Below are 26,179 nucleotides of genomic sequence, written 5' to 3'. Positions count from 1 at the left end.
TCTGTGAGACAATAATAGATACACGATGTCCTCCATGTAACTAGCGGCAATGAATTTTTCCCTTGCGAGGACTACTAGCCCGAGTAGCGTAGAAAGTGGGTCCTGAGGGATACAAAGATTTCATTTCCAGCGTGATCTAATCATGCAGGAAGTGTGAGTAGGAAGATTAACGGGTGCTCGGATTTTCAATACCAATATGCTTTCACTTGAAAGTTTTAACCTTTCTCAACGTGAGGATAATTCAGCCTTGTGGGGAAGATGCCGCGCGGCATATGCGTAGCTATCGCCAAGTCCACAACATTTAGGGCGATGAACCAACCGCTAGACTATGAGCCAATGCGGCGCAGCATGTTGTATAGCGCAATCGGAGGCTGAAAATAACCTTGGTTGTGGACGGGTACACGAATCAGTCTAGTGCACCGCGTGTACCTTTTTTTTTCTAACTTAAGTCTTAAGCCCTGGATTCCGCATCCCAGTGTGATTTCTTTTTTCAACCTCTTCGCTGTACCGCCTGGAAAAGAAACACAGTTGCGCGAAAAGATATGCAGCTCCTCATTCTCACTTTCTTGCTGATCCAATCCTCTTGGGTGCTTGGTCACCCACATGTTGCACAAAACACATGGGTTGTTGGCAATCCGACATCCATTACAGAGACAACTTTACCACCAGCGCCGAGTGAGACAGTCATACTCTACCAAAGACGCGGCTATGGTGAGGTGATTCAAGCGAGGGACACCACCACAGACACGGAGTCGGCTTCCACAACTGAAGCCACAACCTCAGAAACATCAACATCAAGCACGACGTCAACGACTTCATCCACGTCAACCACTTCGACTTCAACCACTTCGACTTCAACCACATCAACCTCGACCACTTCGACGTCCACATCGTCAACTTCAACTTCGTCTTCAACCTCGTCGACTACTGCCTCAACCTCCACCTCAACTGGCTCAACAACAACTACCAGCTCATCCACAACCACGAGTACTGCAACCGCAACAAGTACCTCGAACGCCGCGCTAGATGCTTGGAACAGAAAGGGCAACATTGCTGCTATTGTGTTCGGCTGCTGTCTCATATCATTGTTCGCGGGAATCAGCATACTTTACTGTGCGCAAGATAGGGCTAAAGCAAGACGCATTGCGGCTCGAGAACTTCTTCTATCTTCCACAACAACCGCCGCATCTTCTCCACCCACGACTGCAAAGGGAATCTCAACCCCAGATCTCAAAATGGACCGTTCTTCAATGATGTTCACAAACAATCCATCAACGGAATATTTTCCGTCGGCCCAAAGCATCCCGCTTGTCTCAAATCATCACAGCCATACCCCCTCCACCAGCTCACAGGCCACAACAGAGCAAGGCTCCTCTAGGGAGAATATGACAAGAGCGAATACCGATGACCAGACGGCAAGATTTGTCTGAACGATGAATGTCCCCGACCAAATGATACCCACTGATATTTGAGGCATGTCCTATCTTGATCAATCCGAGTACAAACCCTTGTTTCCTCCTACACGTAATGATAATTTCTACGTAGTGACCATGTTTCTGGAAGAGTCTGTCAAATTCCAAACATTCAGCAATGGATGAAAGATCACATATATTAGCCTGTGGAAGACACAGTATAGGGTCACCAAGTTCCCGTTTCTAGCTCGAGCATTGCATTGTTAATACTGAAGGGAATCAATCATCTCCCACTGTTGGTTGAGAGTCTGGTATGCCTTTCTCATGGGCCAGGCATGCAGATCCATGGTCTGATGAATGATACCCAGAAGTGCCGTTCGTTCGTCTTGGCGAGTGAAATATTCACCATAAAGGGTGATAGCAATCACAGCGTTGACTAACGCAGGATGACATCGTGGGTGACTTGTTGCAATCCCACAGAGAGATAGAACGATTTCGCGAACCTGGGCCTCTGCTTTGCGGTGTACCGCACTTCGCGCTTTCCTAAACGACAATGTAATGTTATCTCAAGCTCAATCAGAGATGCGACTCTCATTTCACTCACTCGAGGTATGGACTTTCTGCGATCAGAATCATTTCACCTAATTTGAAATGTTGGACCGCTGTGACATTGGCCTCAAACGAGAACCAGATAGTAGGGAAAATTGACCCCTTCGCTGGCTCGGCCTTTCTTTCGAGAAGCGGTGCGAGCTCATGCATGTATTCGTTGTCGAGCTTGTGCTGCCTTGCCTTGAGAAGTTCTTTCATGGGGACAGGATTAGTTCGTTGAAATCCACGCCCTCCTTAGGCGCTGTGTTGACTCACCCCATTCATCAACAGCCTTCGATCCCCAGCGCCACTTCGCCACTTCACTAGCAAATATGATCATTGTGTTGGCAGCTGACGGCTTCAAAGTCTCTGATCCGAACCGAAATTCCGGTGGTCGTTGCCTCGTTAAGGCACACTGAGAGTGGTTAGAACCCAAAGAAAGTTGCTGTCCCAGCTCAAATAGGTCGTTCTCTTTTGTATTCTCTGGTCCGGTTCCGAAACAGGGCTAGAACCAGTGACCTTTCAAGATTAAGGTATAGACTTACATAAACATCTTGTCTCGCGGTTATCCAAAAGGCCGCGTTGGTAAGAGAGTGATCGTGTGGTGTTGATATCATGGTGTTGATGATCGTATGGGTGATGGCGAGAAAGTTGACCCGCTTATTGGCATAATTTCCGATTTCTCCCTCTTCAAGCTCTTCTTCCATTTCCTCGTACTGCCGTAGTATCACTGTGGCTGCCATGATGTTCTCCTGATGGGTTGGATCTTCAATTTCGTGAAATCGCACCAACTCTGGAATGCACTTCAAAAGATACTCCAGCGATGTTGTTTTGGTCAACTGAGGTAAAAGCTGCCCGTGATATGAGATCCCTTGCGGGGTGAGGTAGTGTGGTAAACGGCAAAGGTGACGGGCTGATACCGCAAATACCGCATTTCGCAGAGCGAGACAATTTTCAGCCCGAAGAGGAACTACGAGCTGGAAATGCCGTCGCTCGTCGCAGTGGTCAAACTGTCAAACGGTCACTCTGACTGACATCTTGGAGGAATTTTGGTAGTCGTACCCACGGGGAAAGCTCCTCAATAAAATATCGCATCAAGCAAGACTCCTGTATGTGACTAGAGCTCTTGGTTGCATTTCGGTGAACCGAAAGTGGCGTGAAGACTTGTGCATGCTGAATATGGTCGCTCGCAATCAATTGTCTGGGGTCCTCACCGGTCCGGGTGTTATTGTCAGGGCTTGTGAGTCGGTTTCCTTCCGTCTCGACCACCCCGCCGAATATGGGTTGTATTGAGCTGGAGTCATCACTGGAAGAGCGGGGGAGAGATTTTCTGACCATCTTCCAGGCGGTGGAGCGACTCCGATCGGCGAACTTCCATCGAATATATGTTCAGGCTGAGGCTGGTATCCCGGTGTATCAGGAGTATGGGGATCCAGTCGGGGTTCTGATGGGGGTGGGCTTTCCTTAGAATGGTTGTTGGCCACAAACAATGTAGAGCGACATTGTGACACTCGATCAGAGCCTGCAGGAGGCCTCCAATTCCTGGGTTGGCTATTCACCCATGTTTGATCGTGTCTGAAATTCGAATCTAGCTTCGCTGTCGACCCAAGCCGGAAAACTTGCCTTCGCTGCACCGGTTTGCAATCGAGACCCTTGATTTCGCATCGCTTGCATTTAGGAAGTCTTCGATCGCCTATCGATCGAGATTAGGATTGAAAAAGTGTGGCGGGTCAGCCAGTGAACTAACATCTTTGGTGTTTCTCTGTGGCTCGGATCAGCGTGCGTTAGAGACCACAATGCCCCGTACCATACTCACCGCGGCAATTCAAGCATGGTGATTTGGCGAGTATGTTTGACATATAGAATTGTCTGTAACGTTGGAATCAGAGAAATAGTCAACGTTGCTCAGGCGCAGTTTACCCCGCACAATGTTGATTCTCCGCTTTGAGTAACTCCGCCCGCCGAATCGCCCAAAATGGTAATTGCCCCCTCTGTCAGCCCTCACCACGTTCCTTCACTTTGTGTACAATATCCTCAGGTCACTGAGGTTACCTGGTAGTAGCTGCGCTTTTACACCACACTGCATCGACTGATCAGATTCGCCCTATTGAAATCACTGGGGCACTTGGCTTACAATCGGCTTACAATCGGATGCCGAGCAGCCCGTCACTGTGCCCAGGTGTATTCTGTTCCCTCAAGCCCTGGAGTGCTCCATGGATGCCGTAACTGCCTTTGTGTTATTTCCAATTCTAACCTGTAACTTGTGTTATTGTATTATGTAAAGGAGAGCCTTGAAAGTACGAAGCATTTGCAATGTTTTGGAGAGTCAGTGCTATGTTATTTCTGACCCAGATGAAGATGAAAGTGAACCAAAGATAAGGACCAGCCTATGGACTGATATGGTGAAAGTGTGGGTGATGTGAATATATACATGACGTGGAAGATCATGGGCCTTGTGTGCTATCTTCTCCAGGAGCGGCAAAGAAAGCGCGCAGAAAATCATCGCTCAAGGGATCATAAGGAAGATACGGATCAGCCGGCGCCAAAGGCTCCTGCGCAGAAGATGTCAGCTCTGGGGTAGCATGGCCGAGGAAGCTCGTCCAGAGATGCGCGTCTGGGGCCGGGTGTGAGCCAAATAACGATATGTCCTCTGGTTGCAAGTTGAAATAATCCTGCACATGGTCGGATGCGCGATCGGGTGATGTCTGCGGGATGGAGAGATTTGAATGGTGATGTCGCAAGGAAGGATGAGATGGGATATCGGAAGTGCTGTATTTCATCCCCCGGGCTAATTTGCGGAAGATGGAATCACAAAGCCGCCAGGCACGCTGCGCACTGGGCTCCGGCATTGCGAAGAACCAGCGAATACATTTCTTGGCGAGTTGCACAAAGTTCGGTTCCTCTTCGGGGTTATGTACGCTACCAAATGAGAGTTCGAGAAGTATGACAACAGCAGCCTGCATCAGCTGGCGCAAAACACACCACCAGGGGCACATCTCGTAAAGCTGAAGTATATTCGGCGCGTCTGAGATCAGGTTTATCATGCTTGTTGCAGACTCTAGAGTGATGAGTGCCATTGAGTGACTGAAAGTCGGAGTCGACACGTTTTGCCGGGCATCGCGTCGGCAGAGACATGGTCGACCTAGAGTGATCCGAGCGCTGTAGTACTGAAATCCCAATAGGAGTTTGCAGCGGAGAGGTTCACAACTATCACCGTTCGTTCGCTCTGTGAATTCAAGGGTTGTGGGAAGGTTAGATCGCCATAGATCGAATCGCAATCGCAACTCATCGATGCGACTCTCGATTTCTGCCCACGGAAGCAGCACACAGTGCGTCGAGTAGACTTTGTGGAGAACGTCCTGGGTGATGACCGTCAAGTCACAAGAATAAAGGTAGCACACGCTGAAGGTTGCAGGTAGATTCTTGACCCAAGGTTGGTCACTTGACTGCGCGTTCTCCCTCACGCCTCCGATTGGACGATCCCATGTGCTCGCCATCACATTCCTAATCCTAGCCTCTCGCAACTGTGGGTCCTCCAGCATTTCAATGGCCGCAGGATCTGTCTTCAACTGATCCTCATCAAAGGGGAGTGGCAGGGGAGTTGCAGAGCCTCCGTCCAGGGTAGATAATGGTCGGCCAGTCATGATGCCAAGCATGTGCTCAAGAGAGTAAATACACCACCACACCTTGTATCGTGATTCCTTAGACACGTTGGGGGTGACTGAGTTGTTGTTCCTCAGATTCAGGCCTAATGTAATTGCGGAGCGCACGGCCAAGGCCGAGATTCTCCAGGCCCTGTAGAAGTCATAAGCACGCATTCTGGGATGAAGATGGATCGCTTACAAACCTATTGATTTGATTGGAGGATAGAAGGTAGAATGCAATCAAGCCTTCTACCTGGACCTGCTGAAGATCAGGATGGCTGAAAAGATCCTTGCTGCTCATACTCAGACGTCTAGCTCGAGCTAGGTACATGAGATGGTCCGTTCCCGTCCCGTGCCAGGGCGCATTAGTGAGGTCGGAATATCTGGCGGCGATTGCAAAAATGGTGTTCAGAATTGCAAGCCACTTGTCGCCGGGTCGAATACCACGAAATTGGGCGGAGCTGTCGAAAAAAGACCGAAATTGTGCGTTGAACAAGGGCTTGCTAATGATTGGGAAAAACGGATGAACCATTTCTAGGTAGGTGGCAAGAAGTTGATCTGCGTGATCCCGAGGTGGCATGCTATATTCCTGCACTGGTTCAGGGACAGAAATGCTGAGGTCGTCCAGATGATAATTCAGAACGTGAAGTGAAAACTTTTCTTTTGTTTGTTCGTCTTCGTCAGGGCGTGGCTCCAAAGATCCGCACTTTCCATGAGAGCGTTGCTCGGCTTCCCTTTGGAGGCGCTGAATCCATGTGATTTCCGAGCTCTTACCCATGTAGCCTGTTGCGCGAGAATTTTCCGTTCGATTGTGATCCTCGTCCACTCGGTCAATCGCATCCAGTGACCCAATTGAGGACATTGGAGAAGCCTGGTTGGCGTCGATGCCATTTTGAGACGTGGAGGGACGAGAGGTGATGTTGTCATAATCAAGATCCCCTTTCAAGTCATACTGAGATCGACTCCTCAGGACACAGATCTTGCGGGTACAGCGGCGAAGGAACACATACCTTTTCTAGCAACACCTTGATCCAGTGCGAGGTGCTAGACTCCGCCGAACTTCGGAGTTCGTTCAAGAAGTTTTCATACTCCTGCACTTCTGCTGAGAGCCTGTCGACATCTCTGCGTCAAACGAGTAGCAGATTAGCTGACCGGTTCAGCCTTGTGTGGGGGCGTTTTACAACGATACTCACTGCTTCATTTTTTCCCTCCACCCCATCGGGTACTGGCAGGCGACTCTGAGTTCCCGGCATTGGCGACAAACAGGGGTATCACCGCTGCATTTGGTTTTTCGCTGTCTACATGACTCGCACGCCCGTGGCACTCGTCGACTGTACCGCTGCGTGGGCCCTGGCGGCTGACGGGGGATAGCCACTTTTGAGATTGGAAAAGGGCCACCATCACCGAGTGCGGGTGCCGAATTTGACGCTCTGCCAACCGGCTCGGTCGGTAGACTGAGATGTGAGGGTCGTTGTGTAGCTGGAGGGGCGCTCTGCAGGCCCGATCTCTCAGTGGCATCGTTCAGCGACGCGTCATGCTCCCCGGGCAAGCTGTGCGCCTTTTTTTGCTTCTTGCTGGTCATAAGAGAAATGGGAATTTAATATGACAAAGGAAGCTAGGATACAAAATCAAAAGCATCATCGCAAGTTGTTGTGTGAGGCCTTTGGCTTCGGTTTCTGATGCCGCCAATGACAAGCTCGTATTCCGAGAATGCAGATGAGTGGGGATTAAAGGAGGTGAGTGAAGGGAAGAAGGGCCCAAAACATCAACTTGAGCACTTTCTCTGGATGTGCCGACCGCGTCCGATGGTGAAATACCTATTTTTCTGGCTCACTTCCCATTTTATTCCTCGCCTTTGGGCCAGCTCATCTCCGTCTCTGTCGACGAACTTCCAACGAGCACGGGCCGTTGTACGTTGAAGCTGTGGACGTAACGTCAGCGAAGGGACCCTAACGTGAGGGAAGGGGATTTGAGACGGGATCTCACTCATGTCATCTGGCAAGGGTTCCAATCATTGTCCATATTCACAGAGAAGGTGATGTTTTTCCTCCATTTTTTCCCTTTCCGATGGATCCACACGATTACCGACAGATCGGCACGGCTCCATTGGAAAACTGGATGAGATAGCAACGACAGGCAGGGGTCACCCGGTAGATCGCGGAGACGAACTGGGTCATGACAGAGGATGGGAAGAGTTGGGAGCACCGAGAGGCTCTGCCAGTTCATCATTGGCGGAATCTTTCCCCAGTCCATGGGATTTTCCATTTTGTGGCCTGCCTTTTCAGGCTTCGTTTGTGCCTGAGGCCATATTGAAAATTTGATAGCCTTCGGAATCATTAAATCGCATATTCATTGACTTCCAAGATTATTATCAATTTCAACAACAATTTTGCTCTCTCAGTAAGGGCTTTTCAAATTTACTGGCCCAAGTCTATAGTAGCCTGCTTGTAGTTACAGATCAATGTTCGGGGTCATTTCGAGGTTGGCTTTGTTGGAGCCCGTCGCTGCCAGATTGGTCAGGCTACCCGCAGGTCGATAAACAAGCCCCCCCCTCCTCTCTCTCTCTCTCTCTCTCTCTCTTCGGTTTCCCACAATACATGCGTTTATGTCATTATACATTCTTGCCCAGGAGCTCTCGTGCTCTCGATAACTTCCATGATACTCGCCCTGGACGAAGGGAGGGCTTCCGACTCAAACCGATGGCCAGAGCGTACTTGCCAAGGGAGATAAAAATCCATCGAACCCTGTTCTAGCGTATTTTAGGGACCAACATCTTGTTATGTGAAAGTAATGTCATGATACAGATTATTCTTATACTAAGATGTTTCGCGAACAAAAGATTGTAACCTTGGAAGGTATGGGGAACAAAAAAAGCCATAGACAGGAACCGTGAACACAACCTTTGAGTCCACGGCCCCGGGGGTCTCTGTATAATTATTCATAACTGATGGGATGATATATATATTCTCGGTATATTCCAAGGTTGAATTCCACGCTCTGTGAGTTGTTTCGATCCAAATTACCTAAATTTCAATTACACAGCCGGCAAAGTGTGACCACTCAGCTAACCTCGGAAAGTCCCAGAATCCTCTCGCACAAAATACTCATGCGTGACGGCGATCCCAGGTCTGGGGACCAAGGTCCTGTCCTTGACCAAACCATCCTCAGAATCATTGAATGAGATATCGTCTGCGCCACGATCGACCTGACTCCGCGAGACGGAGACAGATGTATGTTGCTTGCTGTCCTGTGCACCAGTGTGCACACCAGCATGTGAGAGCTCGTAGCCGCGGCGACTACTATAGGTCCCTGTCCGAGAATGCGAGCCGAATACTAGGGTACGTAGAACAGGAAGACATGACGCGATGATGGCAATGGCAGTCTCGACCATGGACACGGTACAAGTGATCATTTGTTCGCCGAGGTGGGAATAAATTGCTCGTATTACTAGATGAAAGAAAGATTGAGTGGGTGAACGAGGGGGGTGGCGGTGGTATAAAAACATACTGCTGGTGATGACTACAAAAACACCAAGAAGGAAGACAGAGATTACTCCCCACTTCTGTTTCTTGGGCATCTTGAGTCGCACAACTTGTGATATAGGAAGGCAGATAACTAGTGATACTGGGTTAGCCAACGCATTTGAATTGGTAGGGAACTAGGGATCTCACTGAAGACATCACTAAAGATGTTGACTGTTGGCGTTAAGTTAGCTGATGTCAATTGGCACTTCAAGTGTAGCAGAAAGATGCGATCATACATAGTATTGTAAGCCAGTAGTTGATTGTAGATGGCCCCTGGGGACATGCCACTAGAAGCGGGAGCATTAGTTCCTGCGCCCGTCAGAATCAGTAGAGAGGATTGTTCTCACATTCAGGATTTGAAAGTCCTTCCCACTGGCGCCGTGGTGGATAGCACTTGAAAACAATATCGAAAAACAATACTAGCCAAGTAGCAGCTAATGTACCCAGGGTGATGTTATACACAATCTGATAGCGCGTCCGATCTGCCAAACGCTTGTAAAAGATCACCATGCTGGACTTGATCAGCCATAGTGAAGTGATGTATAAAGTGGATCCCGGGATGATCATCTGTTCGAACGGGCATTAGTGCCATTCTATGTCCATAAAGTTGTAATAGGTCAGAATGTCCTGTCAAGTGTGCTTACCTTCATCATGTTGATTTTCTGATCCATCGTTGTGTTGGCCATCTCAGACATGCCTATGCCGGGTATCGTCAACTAAAGTCCACAAAATTTTCGGAGCGCACTTCAATATTTGGAATACCCACCCTGGTTGAACATATAGTGTTGGATTGCCAAATCTGCAATAAGACAAAGCGAAGCCAGTGTAACAAACAGGTCGTCAAGATACAGCCTTTTCAGGAGCCGTACACGGACTGCAATACGACAAATCAGGAAGATGCATGCCGCAACTGTGCAGATGTACCAGGCCACCTGCGCACCCAATCGAAGTCTGTATTAGCAAATTGTCAAAGAGGCGGGAAGAAAAAAGGTAGAAACATACCACTTGCCCAAAATCCGGACGGGCCATGCTTGTTTTATCTCTTGGATCGAAACCGAACGGCACAAGTGTAGGGAATGACCATGTACAAATAAGCACGGTCGCTGATGTGGAATCATAATATATAAGTGAAGGAGAAAGTCTGATTTTACAGCTGTTTCCAACTTTGCCTTACCCTGGAATCTCCGTTCCAAGCACCACTGCCAAGCCCCTAGTATGAATCATGGTATTAGCGGTGTATTAGATGGTTCTCATGCGCGTGGAGCATTGACAAACTGAGGTAATTACGGTATCGGAAATTGCCATCGGTTCTGCGCCTCCGAAGGTTAGATCTACACTAAAGACTTGGCATTCTGATTCTGACCTTCTGATTGGTTCATACCCAACTTCCTGGCAACAATTGTCCCATTGTGGCCGGATGTAGACTTTTCATCGCCTCTAACCAAGGAACAACACCAAAGTCTATACTTTGACGAAAATTTACTTCGCACAAATGAACTAATAGATTGTCCAATTACTAAAATTGGACATTCCGTGATTCAATGACCCACCTAAAGTATTTCCAGAATCATACCGGTTTAATATATTCCAAACCACCACAGCATAGTGCGTATTGGGTGCTACCACATTACGTTTTCGAATCTGCAACTCTAGAAGTTGTTTTTAGTTGAACCAGAGGCCAAATGGAGATGTGCAAGTACAGTCCCAACTGTCTGTGTCTTTAAGTCACACCTGGGCATCTTGACGTTAACAACGCCCGGTCTCATACGGAGTATACAGACCTCGATTGGAGATGTACCGAGGTCCCGGCATAACTTCGGTGATTGGATTCAATCTAACGAACGGGGCGCTTGGCCCTACCCTACATGAATATAAATTTCATCTCCACTGTGGAGGCTACTCCGGCTATAAATGCCCTATACCAACTGTGTTTGGACCGTATTGGAAGGCTCTGGGTTGAAGGCACCAGTTTGCTATGCATTGCGATCCTCTGGGATCGCAATCCCAGAGCCCCTTGTGTACATTTTTAATTGGCCTACGGAGCTTAAACCGTGAAAGGGAAAATGTCACGACGGGACAGAAATTACATTGAATAGCCTAAATTGATAGTACAACTAGATGATACCTAGGTATCGAAGATAAAGATGCAACCCCCGTACCGGAATGAATATTTATACAAATCATCTTTCAAACCTCCCCTCCCAGCAACACGGGGTTTTGGACCTCGGGATAATGAGGGTAATTGGGTCGGTACACATTCTGGCAGCGGGTGTTATACTCGCCTGTTCGGCTGATCACGATATCTTCCTCATGATCGGGTACACCCACGCGTGCCAGAGGTCCGTCGAAAGGTACTGCCTGCCCCCATCCCGGTCCAGCGTGAGGATTCTTAATCCACGCAACGAACCATGAAAGCATATAGTCCGCCAACCGCTGCTCTGCACTGGTGACATTGTCCAGCAGCGAGAAGCACTCATTGCCGCCATGGAAAAAGGGCACTTCACTGCCATGCGAGGGCCCAAGGTTAGGAATCGGCAGCACGTTCGAGTAATTGCCGAACCAGCGATAGATCCAGGTGGGTTGCTTGGCAGCACGCAGGTCCAAAAAGGCATCGGTCGCGCAGAGGAATCGGGCATCGCCATATGAGGCGCCGCTCATCTGGGAGACGGAGGAGAAGTCAGATTCATGGTAGGCAGAGAGGAGCTCATTCTCGGGGACAAAGGCGAGGTCAGCATCGAATGTGCGAATCCAAGAAGAGAAATTCGTGTTCTCGCTACCGTAAACGTAGCCAAAAATCTCGCCTTCCTGGTCGGAGTTGCCGACAATCAGCGGCAGTGAATTTGGGTATTGCCCACTGACGAAACGCTCTGTGTAATTCGAGAAGCGGGTAATCTCGTCCACTGGAGGCGAGAACCACGTGTTGGTGGTTGCGTTGAAAGATGTTGTTTGGAAAGAATATGTGTCGACGGCGCGCAGACAGTCCAGAGTGTAGTTCTCTGCTGTACAATCGAGAGCCACACCGGCATCCATCATGTCCTGAACGACCTGTTTCAATGCAACACCCGCAGGGGCATACGCAGGACCTGATTGGGCATTGGCAGACATCTCGATTGCACCGGCCAGGAAAGTCTTGGGGTGGTTCCAGAGGTAATGATCAACGTGTACTCCACCGGAAGAGTGACCGCCCAGGACGATGCGCGACTTGTCACCACCAAATTCTGCAAGGGAAATTAGTCATGGGCCAGTCGGTTTGTTGCACCACAGAGAGAGAGAGAGAGAGAGAGAGAGAGAGAGAGAGGCGTGGGAAATATGACCAAGAACAACTCACCCTCAATGTTGTTGTAAATCCACTCCAAGGCCAATTCGACGTCCAAAATTCCAAAGTTCTGGGATGTTCCCTGCAGCTCTGGCGCATTGGGCGAGGCATAGACGCTTTCACGGTAATTGAAATTGACGTATATCACATCGTTACGGGCCAGGTTAAACCCTTGCCACTGGGCATTGCTGCTGCCACCAGTCACCATAGCTCCACCATATATATAGACAAAAACGGGAAGGCGACGACCTCGAGCCTCCCGCGGTGTCCAAATGTTCATATTGAGGCAATCCTCGCTCTGAGTTGTGATAGCGTTTCCGGACATGGCTTGCGCACATGATGGCCCATAGCTTGTGGCTTCAAAGCGACCATTGGGAAACGCGTTGATGGGCTTGGGCGCCTTCCAGCGGTTTTCGCCAGCAGTAGTCTCCGCAAATGGGATGCCGAGAAAGACATCAGTGTCATTTTGCACAAACCCCTTGATAGCCCCTTGCTCGACGGTGACACTGGGGGAGAAGGGTGCGCTTGGCACGCGCCGGGTCCTGCAACCACGGAGGTCACAATAAAAGCCGTGAGGCTGACGGTACGACACCAAAAACCCATAGTCATGATCGCGATTGCGAAGGGAGAATTCAAAAGGGGGAAGGGAAAGCGATGATCGTTGCTGGTAATTGCGGGAGTCGGACATTTAAGCGGACGTGCGGGACCATTAGCGTGGTAACGTTGATGGAGTGCCGAGCGGAACCAGACCGAGAATTTTCCAGAATTATTCTCTCAAAAATTCTCCGATGGAGATGTCTCAAAAAAATAAAAAGCCTCGAACGACTCTGAGGCTCTCCGTGGAACAAAATGTCACCCACGTGGCGCACTACGCTAAGCTATTGATTTGGTAAATGCTGGAACTGCTTAAAAGGCCTGTTCATCGCCTATCATTGGTGGCTTATTGTGGGTACTATGGCCTAGCTTGAAGCCCTGTTGTCTTGTAGTAGTTTAGTAGTTTATGACAATGAGCAACCCTCGAAGTGACTATATAGAATCCCGGAACACACACAGGGGTGAAAAATGAAGTCATTGGATTTGCTACTACCAACTTTCTGCAGGACCATGCGGTATGACCTGCCTACAGATAAAAAGGTTGGCAGGCGTTATACTCATCTCTCTCTCGCTTGGGGAATTGGGCAGTCGCTCCTGTCAATTACGATTACTTCGTGATTGGTGGGCACACGCTGGAGATGGCTATTCAAACGATCATAATACTCATCTCAGACACAAACCAGCGACATTCCTCTAGTGCTGATATCGTGTCAATACCTCGGCACTCATGGCGAGGTTCCCGGTGCTATCACAAATTTGCTAGCCCATTTTATGACCCTGGAAAAATGTCACGACATCCTACTTTACAGGCTTTCTCTACAGCAACAAAAGCCCTTGAACTTTGGTGAGAATGATAGTTGATTGGGGCACGTTTGGGAACAGAGGGGCATTACCGGATTAGGAAAGAGACCCTGTTTTGGCAAATGGTGCTCGTTGATGTTTTTGGGGGTTTTCAGGAAGATTTGATGTCCTGTAAGGGGGATATTGGGTGGTCAGGTGACCTGGTATAGGGCATAGATAGATTGCTCTCTCTCTCTTCTCTTCTTCCTTTTCCCTGTCTCTTTTGTCTAGTAAGAATTGATCTACTGCTACACATATGCTTTATCGTAGACCGATTGCTCGCTATCATTTGAAGATCAAGAAAAAAAGGACGTGGAAACTGTAGAAGAGAATCAGCTTCCAAGGTTTGATAGGCCAGGATAGTCGCCAAGGTAAGGATGGTAACTGTTTTCTGAGCAGAGACCTCGGGAAATGGTTGAGTAGGGAGTGAATACCTGATATGGAGGTAGTATATAATAAATCATTTCGGTTGCATCCATGGATATAAAAAGCTTTAGTTTATAAACTAATGAGAGATGGATGCTACATGAATTTAGACGGTTTAAAAGGATAAAGTGATTCATAGAACCATGAATGATCTAAAGGTAGATGGCCTTAGTGTAGCCTTTCAGTAGTCATAATGTGCGCGAAAAAATGGAAATCAAGATAAAGAAAAAAAAAAAAAAAAAAAACTAGGTTAGTCTAGTGAACCGAATAATTCGATCTTAAATAGTTGATAATAAATCGTGCAGAAGTGTCTAGTGTGGAGTAAGGATCGAATTAGGCCGGCTCAAGGGCATTGTTTATCCATGGATGTTGATACAAGCTCGAGTGGCTATACCTAATTATAACAAGAGGGCACTTCCCGCAGTATATTGATTTGATTGATATCTAAGTTTTGTGTCGACCGAACTGCTTTAAAGTGCTTGAATCCCATCAATCCTGTCACCCAGGCTCCTGGGATTGTCGTCACCAGCGGTGAGGTCATCAACCCATGCACGTATGTGCCGAGCAGCAAACACATTGTCACAGTTTTGCACTGCAATGTCAAAATCTCTTTGGCGCTGGCTCATGTTAAACACATCCTCCCAATCGGGCTCAATAATTTTCATCCTTTCAAGATAAACATCACGAAGTAGAGTGACCTCATGGCTAAAAGGTGCTCCCAGTAGAGCTCGGACGGTTCTCCATTTTCTCCAAGCTCATAGTTTCCAAGTTCAGGTCTTATACGCCGTGCCTTTTCTTGCAGAAATGCAGGGTAATCACGGGCAATCCAAACAGGAAGTGCCGAAACACATTCCCAGTCTAAAATAGCAGTGAGCTCTCCACTATCATGGACGAGGATGTTTTGACTAGAGAGGTCGTCATGAACCATAATTGGTGGCTCTGGGTGATTTCCAGCGGGTGGGAACACAGACGGCAGCAAAGTTTGAAGTTTTCGGACGATTTCCAATGTTCTCGTGGCATCGTCTGCTTTGTTTGCATCACGTCTCCCAAGTTCACCAGATGGGAGATTTTCCAGCGTTGATACACAGTATTTCTCATTCTGTGAAAGACGCGATGTAATCCAGTCTTTACTCGAACCAAATGGTCCTCGATTAACATCCTGAAGGACGTTTGATCCCCAAAAGAAATGCATGGAAACAATTCTGCCAACATCTGACAAGTCCGTATCTGACAACCCTCCAGGAACGTTCTCCTTCACAGGGAGAGGTGATTCATTGGAATGCACTTGATCCTCAGCAGGCCAAGTTACTTCGCCCGTTGTAGAGTCACCAAGGATGGATGCCGCCTTGTAGGTATTTCCAATTCCCTGTAGTTTGTTTCGGAAAAGGCAAGTAGCGAAGTCTGCAAAGTGTTCACCAAAATCGTTTTGGCAGAAAATGACAGAGAATGCCAAATCTCCCCCACAGGCTTTCCAGGCATTTTGGTCATGAGAATCCATTCGAATCCGAGGGGATTGTTTTCACGGGAACATTGATAAGTGATGATGCAAGGAACCAGTATGTTCGAAGTGCGCGATATCCAGTGTACTGTGGACACTTCGCTCACAGTTTTGTGGTCCGGATCCACGGGCAACGAAACCCGCATAATGAAAAGCTCGTTGTTTATTTTCACGTCATAAATTTTGTTGAACCCCCTTGGACAAGGAAGGTCACCTGGACCGTGCTTTCTGGCCGTAGTGATTGTATTGTTTGCTCAATGGCCCTAATATCGGGTTCCACCGTCCGCTGACGCTCAGGGCCAAAAGTCTTGTCAGCCCAGGCAAGACCCTCAAACTGTGATTCGAGTTTCATGTTTGTGATAAAAGCAGTCTGTGAATATTGCAGCTGCTGATTTTGTAATACTTGAACTTGAATAGGACTGAAAGAGTGGCTTGGTGTATGTAAGAGAGGGATGGTGGATGGTGCTCAAAGTGGTGTCAGAACAGCATCGGGCCCAAGCAACTATATATGCCCCCAGGGCGGTCTGTGTACGAAGGGAGGCACAGCTTTGCGGCATGCAACCGCTCGAGCATCCCTCAGGTTTCCGGTCAAATCCTTTTTTTTTGTTCCTATTCTAAACCTCAAAAGACACCCAATGAACCCTATTCTTCTGTATAAATGGGGTTTGTGTAGACATTCATAATCCTGCTAATTCATAATTCCAAGACCCTCATCGGGCGTACCCCTACCGTCTCTGAAAAAGTCATATCTTCTAACACCCAAAGCCAATCCGTAACATCGGATTCATTAAACCACTAGCTACCCCTCATCACCTGTCTGTCTGCCCTTCCGTCTGCCTGTGGCGGTGAGTGATATGATGAAATGTAATAAACTTGTTCAAGCAAAGCTACCTCACAGGTTCGACCTAGTAAGCATAATAAAGGTTCGACTCATCATTTTCCTGTCGGATCTTGCGGTTCGCACGCTGTAGCCAGATCCTCATAGCCCAGGAACAAGCCGCGCAGGTAATCGAGAATGCGGCACTGGATGACATCGCGATTGTGTAGCGTGGTTCGTCGGAGGATGGCCAAAGGTACCGCTCGAAGTTAGGACCAACCATCTCTTCCGAAGAATAAGAAGAGAAAGAGAAAGGAGACATACTGGAGTCCAGATAAACGAGATGTTAGCACAGGTGTTGACGATAGCCAGAGCCGAAGCTTTCTTCTCCTTTGTTTGACCGCATGTACTCGAGACCCAACCGAGGATGATTGAGTTGACTGTTCCGGCAGATCAGTAACTAGAAACCAAGAAAACAAGTATTCACCAGGGCGACATACCAGCATAAGTACCAATCGTGAAGACACACATGGCAAAATACCTCGCACCGGTATTGAGAGTCGCACATCCGAGGACGAACCCGACGATCGCGACCGTCTTCGCAAAGGTGATATGCCATGTTCGCTCATTCATGCGACCAGAATTCCAAGACCAGAATACAGAGATGATACCGGCGATGAGATAAGGCGGGCATGTGAGGACTAGAGTAATGGTAGTGTTGAAGCCAAGGGTTTCGACGGCCGTCGGGAAGAAGTTCTTGAAGCCGTTGGCTGCGAGATGCATGTGTTGCATGAAAGCGAAAAGCCAGACTCGAGGATCCTTTGCGGCTTCTTTAACACCGCTAAATGTGCTGGTTTGGTGACGGGCTCCAACGGTGTCAGCAAGGATACGCTCGTGAGCGAGCTTCCGCTCGTCTTCCGTGAGCCAGCGGGTGTGGAGAGGGTCGTCTGGTAACACGAAGACGGAGCAAACGGCTACAATGAAGGTTACTGCACCCTGGAGAATGAAGAGCCACTGCCAGCCGGTGATGCCACCGAGTTCATCCATGCCATGGAAGATACCAGCAGCAATAAGTCCAGCGAAAGCTGTAGCGAGAATGTTGCCGGTGTAGAGGATGGAAATCCGGGTCGCGATCTCCTTGCGTGTGTAGAAGATCGAGAGCATGTAGAGGGCACCAGGGTAGTATGGTGTTTCTGTGACACCGAGGAAAAAGCGAACTAGCAGAAGGCCGGTGAAGTCCTTAGCCAATGCAGTCAATGCACTAACAACAGCCCATGCGGCCATGGCGCCAGCCATGTAGTATGAAGGCCGTAGTCGCGTGATCAACATGTCTATTAGAAAGTTAGTAGTTAGACAGAGTTCAGGGGGTAAGAGACAGATAGACTCACTGCTGGGAACCTGCCCGGCGATATAACCGACAAAGAGAATGGAAACACAGGTCTGGTACTGGGATGAAGAGAGGTTCAGATCTTCCTCAAGGCCATTCAATCGTGCCAGAGCGATGGCATTACGATCGAGGTAGTTCAGCCAGTACATCAGCCATAAAGTAGGCATAATCCACAAATCGAGCTTGCGCACTAAACGAATCTCAGCAGGATCGGTTTTTTTGGTCGCGCCAGAGTAGTCGACGTCCTTGAGCTGCTTCCGCTTCTCTTCGTCGATGGTGTCTTCCCGGTGTAAGGCCCCGGGCTTTTCGTCATCAATATCCGGGGAGATCTTGTTTCCGGTCATGGCGCCGAGTATGTTTGCAGAGGGAAAACTGACAGTAGAATGTAGTGCGACTGCAGCTTGAATTGTTCCTTCATCTTGACGGATCTGGCAGGTAGTTTTATATGTTTTTGCCTCTGTGGTGAATCCAGTAGTTTCACAGCATATCGCGTGGAAGGGTGACTTACCCCGGACTTGTCACCCCGCATTCTGCCAACGTGGGCCCCGTTATATCGGCCTATTTGAGTTTTAACTCAAGAGCTAAATCAGACAATAGAGATCCAATGAACAGCATGTACGGGCGTAGTTTTGTCATGCCTAGCATCTAGCAAGTAAAACGAGTCATTATTCCGATGGGATGTTAGGTGGAATAGGTCTCCAAGAAGGAGGAGTAACCTCTAGTCGAAGGTTGAAAGACAATAAACTCAAGAGTTCTTGAACTCCGAACGGCCGAGGATTGGTCAATCTCCAGTTTCCGAGAGTGCACAGCCTCGCAATCCGTGCTTGGCTGACAGCCATTTCGAATGAAGCAGCATACGGACAGGACATGTCCGGGAATGGGCAAGTAAACTCCGCCAAAAGGCTATATCTCTCTCTAGCTTGTTCCCCTCCTTGGTGAACTTTGCATTCTCTTGTCGCTGCGTGCCAGATGTGCCCCGTGTCTTGGAACCACGATAATACGGCGTTGCCAAGCTGAGAGAGTATTATGCGGGATATTATTGTCTCTGGGTTTTGTTGATATAACGGCTTATTCTCGGGTTGCCTTCTAGCGTATTTTCTGGTTGATGCGCTTGGCATGGAGAACGGAATGTTCGAGCCTTTGGAGGATCTCCGCAGCCAAGACATCTCGCCGCGAAGGGATTATTATTCACTTGCTCGGCGATAACCAGGATGACAGGAGTTGATTTTAGTGGTGAACTGGAGCGAGAGACCAATCTCTTTCGTTGGAAATAACTTACCTGCCAACCGTGAAACAGTGAAACGGCTGCGAGGGATCCCGTTAATCTTTCCAAGTTGATTTCCCCGCGCCTGGAACCGAACGAGCAACCAACTCCATAGCATGGTTAATTGAGTCACTTATGCGCTACTGCCAGATGTACTTTCATTCAACCGACATTTCAAACGCGCACCGGCTCTCCCCAGCGAGACGAAAGTTTGCGCCCTGTCCCGAGTAACACCAACCTGAAAGCCACCCATTTGCGGCCACATAGCACATTGCACATATTTCTATCACCAAGATAATTCTTTTTGGAAATATAAGCTTGTAAATACAGTATATCGAACACCTACACTCAACCACTGCGAATGCTTAGTGCACAGCCAATTTCACGAAGCTGATGTCTGAAGAAGTGTACTTCTGACATGCCAGTTAGGCGGTTCGAACAGGAAACACAAGCGGGTCGGCGTGGGAATTCGGGCTTCCGACACAGGCCATATTCTAAGGTCCGTTACTCCCTACAGAGACCACATACTGTAGCGCGGGATACTTGAGTAGGTATATCTAACATGCAGAAAAAGATTTGCTTGAACTTCGCTCCAAGGTTCGCACCGACGGTCGACTAATGCTTCGTAGACTGCCTAGTACCTAGTTATATTTCATACAGCTATATCGCATATTCTCTTCATCCACTTCTAGGACAGTTGATAGCGAGTAATTGATCTATGATGAAGCGGATATGTAGTAGTAGTCGATTCTAGCTAGGCAAAAAGAGGACGGGGAAAAAGGAAGAAGAGAAGAGAGAGAGAGCGAGCTATCTATACCCTGACTAGGCCTCGCCAAAACCCGCCCACCGCCCAAACCCGCCCGCGAAAACCCAGCCCATGGGCCGGGTTGGGTCTTAGTCAGCAAACCCATGGGCGGGTTGTCATCCGGGAAACCCAACCCAAGACCCAAATGGGTACCCGCGATTACCCAAAAAAGCAAAAAAAGCTGACTGATCATTTTACACTAAGTTATGCAGTAATTTTCGATTATCTAATTGTTTCGATGGCGTAACTACTAGCTTCTAGCTGTGAATATTTGGAAAGGAACATGAAGGGCTTGAAGAAATCAAATTGGCTAATTATAAAGACTAGTATACCTCGTAACCTCGCAGTCTGCTGGAGGGCATTGTTACCCGACCAGAAGATCTCTTCTGGCTTCTATCACTCAATTGCATGATTGGAGGCGGAAGTAAATCTGCTTCGTCGTAATCAACCACGTCTTCCTCCACACTCTCTTCTTCTTGTTCAGGTTCGTGAATATGTCTGTGTATAGAGCTCCGGCCGGTCTCTACCACCGTACACTCCACTTGGTATGTCTCCTCTGGCTCAGAGTTACCCTCGAGATTCTCGCTCTCTTCAATCTCCTCATTGTCGCTGATCGGCTCTGCATCCTCTTCGATTGCCTTCAACGCTTCATCCTCTTCAAGTGCCTCTTGGCTCTCGCTCTCCAACGGTTTCTCCAGACGAATCAATTGCTGTCCCTCTAGTGTGAGCTTTTCTGAGCACATGTACATCATCAAGTCTTGAATGGTCCCTTCGTGAAGAGACCCTCGGCGATAATGACAAATGTCTCGTGCGCTATTGAAGAGCCTTTCTACACCCGCGCCGGTGGCAGGGACTGAAAGCAAGTCTCGTGCGAGCCTAGACAGCACTGGGAATTCGCGCTCGTGTTCTTTCCAATAAAGTCGCGGCGACACAGGGACATTGGCTATTCGAGGTCAGTCAGTTGTTCCAGTGTGTTGTACTGATTGCTCGTGCCTTCGCGAAGATACTGGTCCACTTCGTCATACTCTACTCCTTCATGGAAAATCGATGCACCAGGTGGCTCGAGTAGCCGATCAAGCTCTGTGCTATGCGAATTGGAAGATCGCTGGACCGTACGGAATAGCAACTCGGGGTTCTGCTGCTGATACTGTGTGAAAGATGCTCTCAAATATTCACAGTACCTTTTTGACGTATCTTCATGGCAAGTTGAGTACTCTCGAGCATCAAAAGCACTCAGTTTATACTGAGGAGCAAGTAATGTTCCAGTGCCATAGAGAAAACCGTGGTCGCGGTAGGTTTTTTCGTAGTACTCTTTCAGCTTCTGCCTCGCCACAAGCAACGCGCCATACATGTCTTTCTTCCAGGGTGTTGTCTTTCTCTTCAATCTTCGATTCGACCGTTCGATATGCTCCAGTAGTTTCCTATACACAAGGAACACACTATGGATTGTGACGTCTCTGGTCTTCATCAGAGCCATGGTGAACTGAAAAAACGGTTTGGTCAAATGAACGAGGTAGTCAATTTGCCTCCATTCAACGTCGGTAACCTTGAGCTGCGAGTATTCATGATCGCAGCAGTATTTGTCGATTACATTTCTCAGCCGGCGTGCTCGGCGAAGCATCAAAAAAGGTTGAATTCCAGCGTGTCTGAACGTCATGTAACGGAAAAAGCCGAGTACCACCTGATTGGAGGCATAAAAAAGCATCACGCCGTTGTGGGCTTGCGTTGACAAAGATCGCAAAGGATCGAATCTAATGCTGTCAGTGCTCTGAGTATATTGAAAAAGTGAATATCTTGGCTCACCTTTGTCAGTGTATGAGCCACGTCTCCATAGTTGATCGAATCCTTCAACCCGTGGGCTTGGGTGTCGGACCAAAAGGCTCTGACTTCTTTATTCTTAGGTGCTGCCCTGATATGTCCCAGTAGCTGTTTCAGGCAAAGCTGGATCACATGAGCCATGCAGGGAACCCGGACTATTGATTCCCTGGAGCTAATAGCTCCGATAGAGAGCAGTCTCTCTTGCAAGGCGCGTATCATGGTGTCGTTGTTGGTAGCGTTGTCTGTAGTAACGCTAAAAATACGATCGAGAAGTTTTCGTTCCTCCAGTAACCGGTGCAAAACATCACTAAGGTTGTTGCCTGTATGAGGACCGTGCAACGGCTCAAAGCCGAGGAGCATTTCCCTATAGTTCCAATCTTTGTCGATGAAATAAACCGTGATTGCCATGAATGCCTGCTGAAATGGACTGGTCCAACAATCTAAAGCGAGGGAAACCTTGGCATCTTCAGGCAGATCTTGTAACTGTAACTCTTGCTGGCAATTGACTGCATCCCGGAGCCGTCTCCGCAGGGTCTTCGCTGACGGGAGTTCCAATTCTCCGGGACCAGAATATAAAAGGCTGAGTAGCCTCTGAAACACCGGGTTCTCCACCGTCTGGAAAGGCAAACGAAGACACGTAATTGTCTTCAATATCTGCTCCTCGATTTGAAATGTTGTCACTCTGTGGACACTGGGTGAGTCTCTCGTGAAATGGTTCTGCAAAGAATCCGAAATCAATGACTGATTAAATCCCTTTTTCTTCCCTTTACGACAAGTATTAGACTTTTTGTGTCTACTCATGGCGCTTGTCCCATTCCCTTTATACTGTGGATGATCAAGCACAGTGAGACAAGCCTGGCAGATGACTCGAGGACGCCCAGAATCAATATCAGCCACCTGGTCAAAGTGTTTCCACACATCAGCGTGACGCGATCCGGTGGACCATTTGATCTGGGATTGGCCTTCTCCGTTCAGCTTTTGGCCGTACTCTGTTTCCTTCCACCATTCAAGAAACTCTGTCTCTAGATGCGACTCGTACGCAATCCATTTCTTTCTGTGCTGAGGTCCCACACGTCGGAGTGTCGCTGGAGGTCTTCGAGTAGTTATGTCGTAGGTTTTGCGGGGTCCTGTCAAAGGCTGCGGTCCATCTTAGTATACATGTAGGTAGCGCCGCAACACTCAGAGGCTAGTGGAAGGGACCATTTTCTTACGGAGGATTGAATGTCAGAATCCAAGAAGCCGTCAGATGACGGCTCAATGGAGAGCAGTGGACTGAAAGGCCGATGTATTGATCGCGATGATGAGGAAGAAGACGCCATACTGAAGTAAAAGGCCACTGGTATTGGAAGAAGGGGGGATTTTTTTTCATCTTGAGTACTTGATTGTGGATTTTGTTCCAGTCGCGTCGTGCGTTTGGATCTATCTATTCCTGAGTCGCGTAAAACCCGCGGGTACCCAAAACCCAACCCAACCCAACCCAACCCGCCCGGAGATGAATACGACTTTGGGAGGACACTGAGAAGGTCCAAATCACTGATTTTAAATGATCGAACTAAGGATAATATTTTTGAGCTCACTCGAAAGATTCTCAATTGATGAATTTACATAAAATCATCAATGTGGCCTGTAATCCCTTCAGATGTGTAAAGCAGGGCGATGGGGGCAGTGATCTACTTGTAGAGAATATATATTTCCAGGTCGATGGCGTTCATTGTTTCAGTGTAATATCCACTCAAAAGCGTGACAGAAATAAATGACCAAAATTACACTAGATGACTAATCAAGTTTATCCACGATTTATGCATGTTTTTGGGTATTTTGGGCAACCCGCGGGTACCCGCCAAGAGCCCATGGGCGGGTTCATCAAAGCCAAAACCCGCGGTGGGTTGCCCATGGGCGGGTAAGGAAATTGAAAACCCAACCCAAACCCGCGTTTGGCGAGGTCTAACCCTGACAACAACCGGGTCACGTGACCACCCAACAACAGTCGAATTAAAAGCATTATAGTAAAGCCTTCCATATCCTCTATATCACTAGGCACAATCTGGCACCTGCTTGACTGGCTTCCAAACAGCTTCGAAGACAGGGAACGTGTGCAAAACTTAGAGCAACACAGCTCTTCAATCAAGAAAAACAGGGAAGGTGTACAGCTATTCTCAAAACCTTTCACCCCAAAAGCTTTTTTTTTTTTTTTTTTCTTCCCTAGTTCACTTTCTACTCCAACCGGGCACGGTTGCGCAACGTTTCCAGGCCCTTTTCAGACTTTGAGCCTATCCAAAAAGAGATTTTTTTCTTAGCCTTTTCCTTTGTAGCTAAGCCTGCATAGTCAAAAGATCCAGGGGCTGGATTCCAGCTGAGATCTTGACGTTCTCAGCACCGGTGTCTCCCGCAGCACCAACAACAGTGGCGGTCACACCATTGGTGATGACTGGCAAGTCGATATTCTGGCCCCATAACACCCACGCGTCTCTTGTGTACTTCACATAATCATACGGCATGTAGTAGTAGCCTCGATCACCGGTGGGGCCCCAAGAGTTTTTGAATTTGAACAGTCTGCTGTTGTCATCATAGCCAACAAACACGACTGCATGGCCAGCTGTTCTCGGACGAACTGGCTCTGGCGGCATTTTCATAATCCCAGTCCGCCGAGTATATTCGCCCATAAGATAATCCTGTTCAGCTCCTGTGCCAAATATATCGAAGCCAGTGATGACAGGCCACCCAATGGATAGCATCGCCTTGTAGTGGTCGACACTGTTACCGGTCAACCTATACGCTGCCGTTACTTTCATCCGTGTGGCAGTGGCATATGCATCAGCGGTTGGGCGAGTTAACGGGCTGGTATATGGACAATGTCCTTCCCAGCAGCTACCTAGCTGTTGCGCAATGGCTATACCAATATGAATGTAGGTACCGCGGTTATCGTCGGGGTTACTACTCCCATCCCGTGCTTTCGCGTTGTACCATAAGAATCGTTCTGATTCATCTTGCACATGTCCGGCGGCATCTGGAACAATTCATAGCGCTGCGGCGATTGCAAATCCAACGCAGGAATTGTATATGCTTTGATTCTTGACTGGTGACATCTTCCAACTCAAATCCACCCTGGGGGGGAATGCCGTGGGTGCAGCGAGCTCAATACTTGCGAAGGCCTGATAGGTTTCGTCCGGGGTTCGCAGGAGACCAAACCCTGGAGCCTCATCAGGCCATATTGGGAATTGAGAAAGCTGGCGAGGAGTCTCTTTGTTTTCCTTGTCTGTCATCTTTGGACAGTGGATAAAGGACCTGTCGTATCTTAGGATCCCGTCAAAATGCCAGTAAATGCCGAAGAAGAAGTTAACGGGGAACAAGGAGCATACCTAGGTAGAAATATAAGGTAAGATATAACCTAGTAACAGAAGTGAGGACGTTGAAGGTCAGTAGATAGAGTGAGAATACAAGAATGGAGATCAAGGTCAGACTAGAAAAAGAAATTGAAATCTTGTTCAGTTGATAGGGAGTTTTAGGGGTTATTTATGTTGAAGACTGCATTTCTGTTTCTGACACCCTCAGGCTAGAATCAAAGATGAACAACCTTGGAATCTTCATACTGGATTCTAGATGCTCCTCGGTAAATCTAGAGCTATACATAATTTGGTGTATATCACAATAGGAGCAGATGACCGTCAATATAATTGTTATAAGGTCATTCAATTGACCAATTGTCTGATATAGATCTGGCCATGTAGATTATACTTTTACTGTCTGCTCACCATTAGTATAGAATAACATGAAGCTTGTATCCAGCTTATATTTTAATTCGGTATATGCCAGGGCGGCTTTAACGAGTAAAAACCACGGATAGCTAAACCACGGACGAAGTAAGCATAAGGCGGGGGACTTGGATGATCGAAAGGCGTCATGGGGCGGTCCCAAGATGGGCGGCTTCATCCGCGTCCGGCGCTCAAATTTTGAATTAGCGGGACGGAATAAGGTTGAGCACTCTATCCCTTTGTGTTAACATGCTCAGGGCTGAGGGTTTCGTGTGCCAGGATTCCCATAGCTTGGCTCGTAAAGCCGGCCGCAAACAGCTAAACAACCGTGCAATTTACGAGCACCACAAGACCAATCTTGCACTTGGGCAAATGATGGACTCCGCCAAGATTTCGCAGAAGCACATGACAAGACCTTCCGCCATCGGGTTCCTCCGGGCTCTAACTCTAGGCATTGTGGAGAGATGCGCCAAACGTTTCTAGCTGCATCAAGT

The 26,179-nt window shown here is 48.2% G+C and overlaps 8 protein-coding genes across 8 annotated transcripts; 1 reads left to right on the top strand and 7 right to left on the bottom strand.

Annotated features, from left to right (window-relative positions):
- Positions 1–619: 619 nt before the first annotated feature.
- N7506_003914 (uncharacterized protein) lies at positions 620–1,430 on the top strand (the record flags this gene model as incomplete). The annotated part of the gene is made up of 3 exons (XM_056953209.1): positions 620–675; positions 784–1,005; positions 1,127–1,430. 3 exons carry the CDS (start codon positions 620–622, stop codon positions 1,428–1,430), a joined length of 582 nt encoding a protein of 193 aa, XP_056812098.1.
- A 245-nt stretch (positions 1,431–1,675) lies between these two features.
- N7506_003913 (uncharacterized protein) lies at positions 1,676–3,338 on the bottom strand (the record flags this gene model as incomplete). The annotated part of the gene is made up of 5 exons (XM_056953208.1): positions 1,676–1,955; positions 2,017–2,212; positions 2,277–2,415; positions 2,546–3,010; positions 3,063–3,338. The coding sequence occupies 5 exons, from the start codon at positions 3,336–3,338 to the stop codon at positions 1,676–1,678; spliced, it is 1,356 nt and encodes a 451-aa protein (XP_056812097.1).
- A 1,106-nt stretch (positions 3,339–4,444) lies between these two features.
- On the bottom strand, positions 4,445–6,863 carry N7506_003912 (fungal specific transcription factor domain-containing protein; the record flags this gene model as incomplete). The annotated part of the gene is made up of 4 exons (XM_056953207.1): positions 4,445–5,795; positions 5,848–6,596; positions 6,655–6,766; positions 6,838–6,863. 4 exons carry the CDS (start codon positions 6,861–6,863, stop codon positions 4,445–4,447), a joined length of 2,238 nt encoding a protein of 745 aa, XP_056812096.1.
- A 1,845-nt stretch (positions 6,864–8,708) lies between these two features.
- On the bottom strand, positions 8,709–9,839 carry N7506_003911 (uncharacterized protein; the record flags this gene model as incomplete). The annotated part of the gene is given in 5 exon segments (XM_056953206.1): positions 8,709–9,091; positions 9,152–9,221; positions 9,234–9,259; positions 9,516–9,735; positions 9,813–9,839. The coding sequence occupies 5 exon segments, from the start codon at positions 9,837–9,839 to the stop codon at positions 8,709–8,711; spliced, it is 726 nt and encodes a 241-aa protein (XP_056812095.1).
- A 1,516-nt stretch (positions 9,840–11,355) lies between these two features.
- N7506_003910 (Carboxylesterase type B) lies at positions 11,356–13,172 on the bottom strand (the record flags this gene model as incomplete). Its single annotated transcript, XM_056953205.1, has 2 exons — positions 11,356–12,386; positions 12,497–13,172. The coding sequence occupies 2 exons, from the start codon at positions 13,170–13,172 to the stop codon at positions 11,356–11,358; spliced, it is 1,707 nt and encodes a 568-aa protein (XP_056812094.1).
- A 1,833-nt stretch (positions 13,173–15,005) lies between these two features.
- On the bottom strand, positions 15,006–15,988 carry N7506_003909 (uncharacterized protein; the record flags this gene model as incomplete). Its single annotated transcript, XM_056953204.1, has 2 exons — positions 15,006–15,710; positions 15,761–15,988. The coding sequence occupies 2 exons, from the start codon at positions 15,986–15,988 to the stop codon at positions 15,006–15,008; spliced, it is 933 nt and encodes a 310-aa protein (XP_056812093.1).
- A 759-nt stretch (positions 15,989–16,747) lies between these two features.
- Positions 16,748–18,390, bottom strand: N7506_003908 (putative MFS transporter; the record flags this gene model as incomplete). The annotated part of the gene is made up of 4 exons (XM_056953203.1): positions 16,748–16,921; positions 16,984–17,099; positions 17,160–17,990; positions 18,048–18,390. The coding sequence occupies 4 exons, from the start codon at positions 18,388–18,390 to the stop codon at positions 16,748–16,750; spliced, it is 1,464 nt and encodes a 487-aa protein (XP_056812092.1).
- A 5,855-nt stretch (positions 18,391–24,245) lies between these two features.
- On the bottom strand, positions 24,246–25,196 carry N7506_003907 (C1 family peptidase; the record flags this gene model as incomplete). The annotated part of the gene is made up of 2 exons (XM_056953202.1): positions 24,246–24,940; positions 25,028–25,196. 2 exons carry the CDS (start codon positions 25,194–25,196, stop codon positions 24,246–24,248), a joined length of 864 nt encoding a protein of 287 aa, XP_056812091.1.
- Positions 25,197–26,179: the final 983 nt, after the last annotated feature.

Source organism: Penicillium brevicompactum (assembly GCF_028827555.1).
Source record: "Penicillium brevicompactum strain IBT 35665 chromosome Unknown utg000003l_segment0_segment0, whole genome shotgun sequence".
NCBI lineage: Eukaryota > Fungi > Ascomycota > Eurotiomycetes > Eurotiales > Aspergillaceae > Penicillium > Penicillium brevicompactum.
Note: the sequence above shows the minus strand (reverse complement) of the source record. Positions and strands in the feature narration are given on the sequence as shown.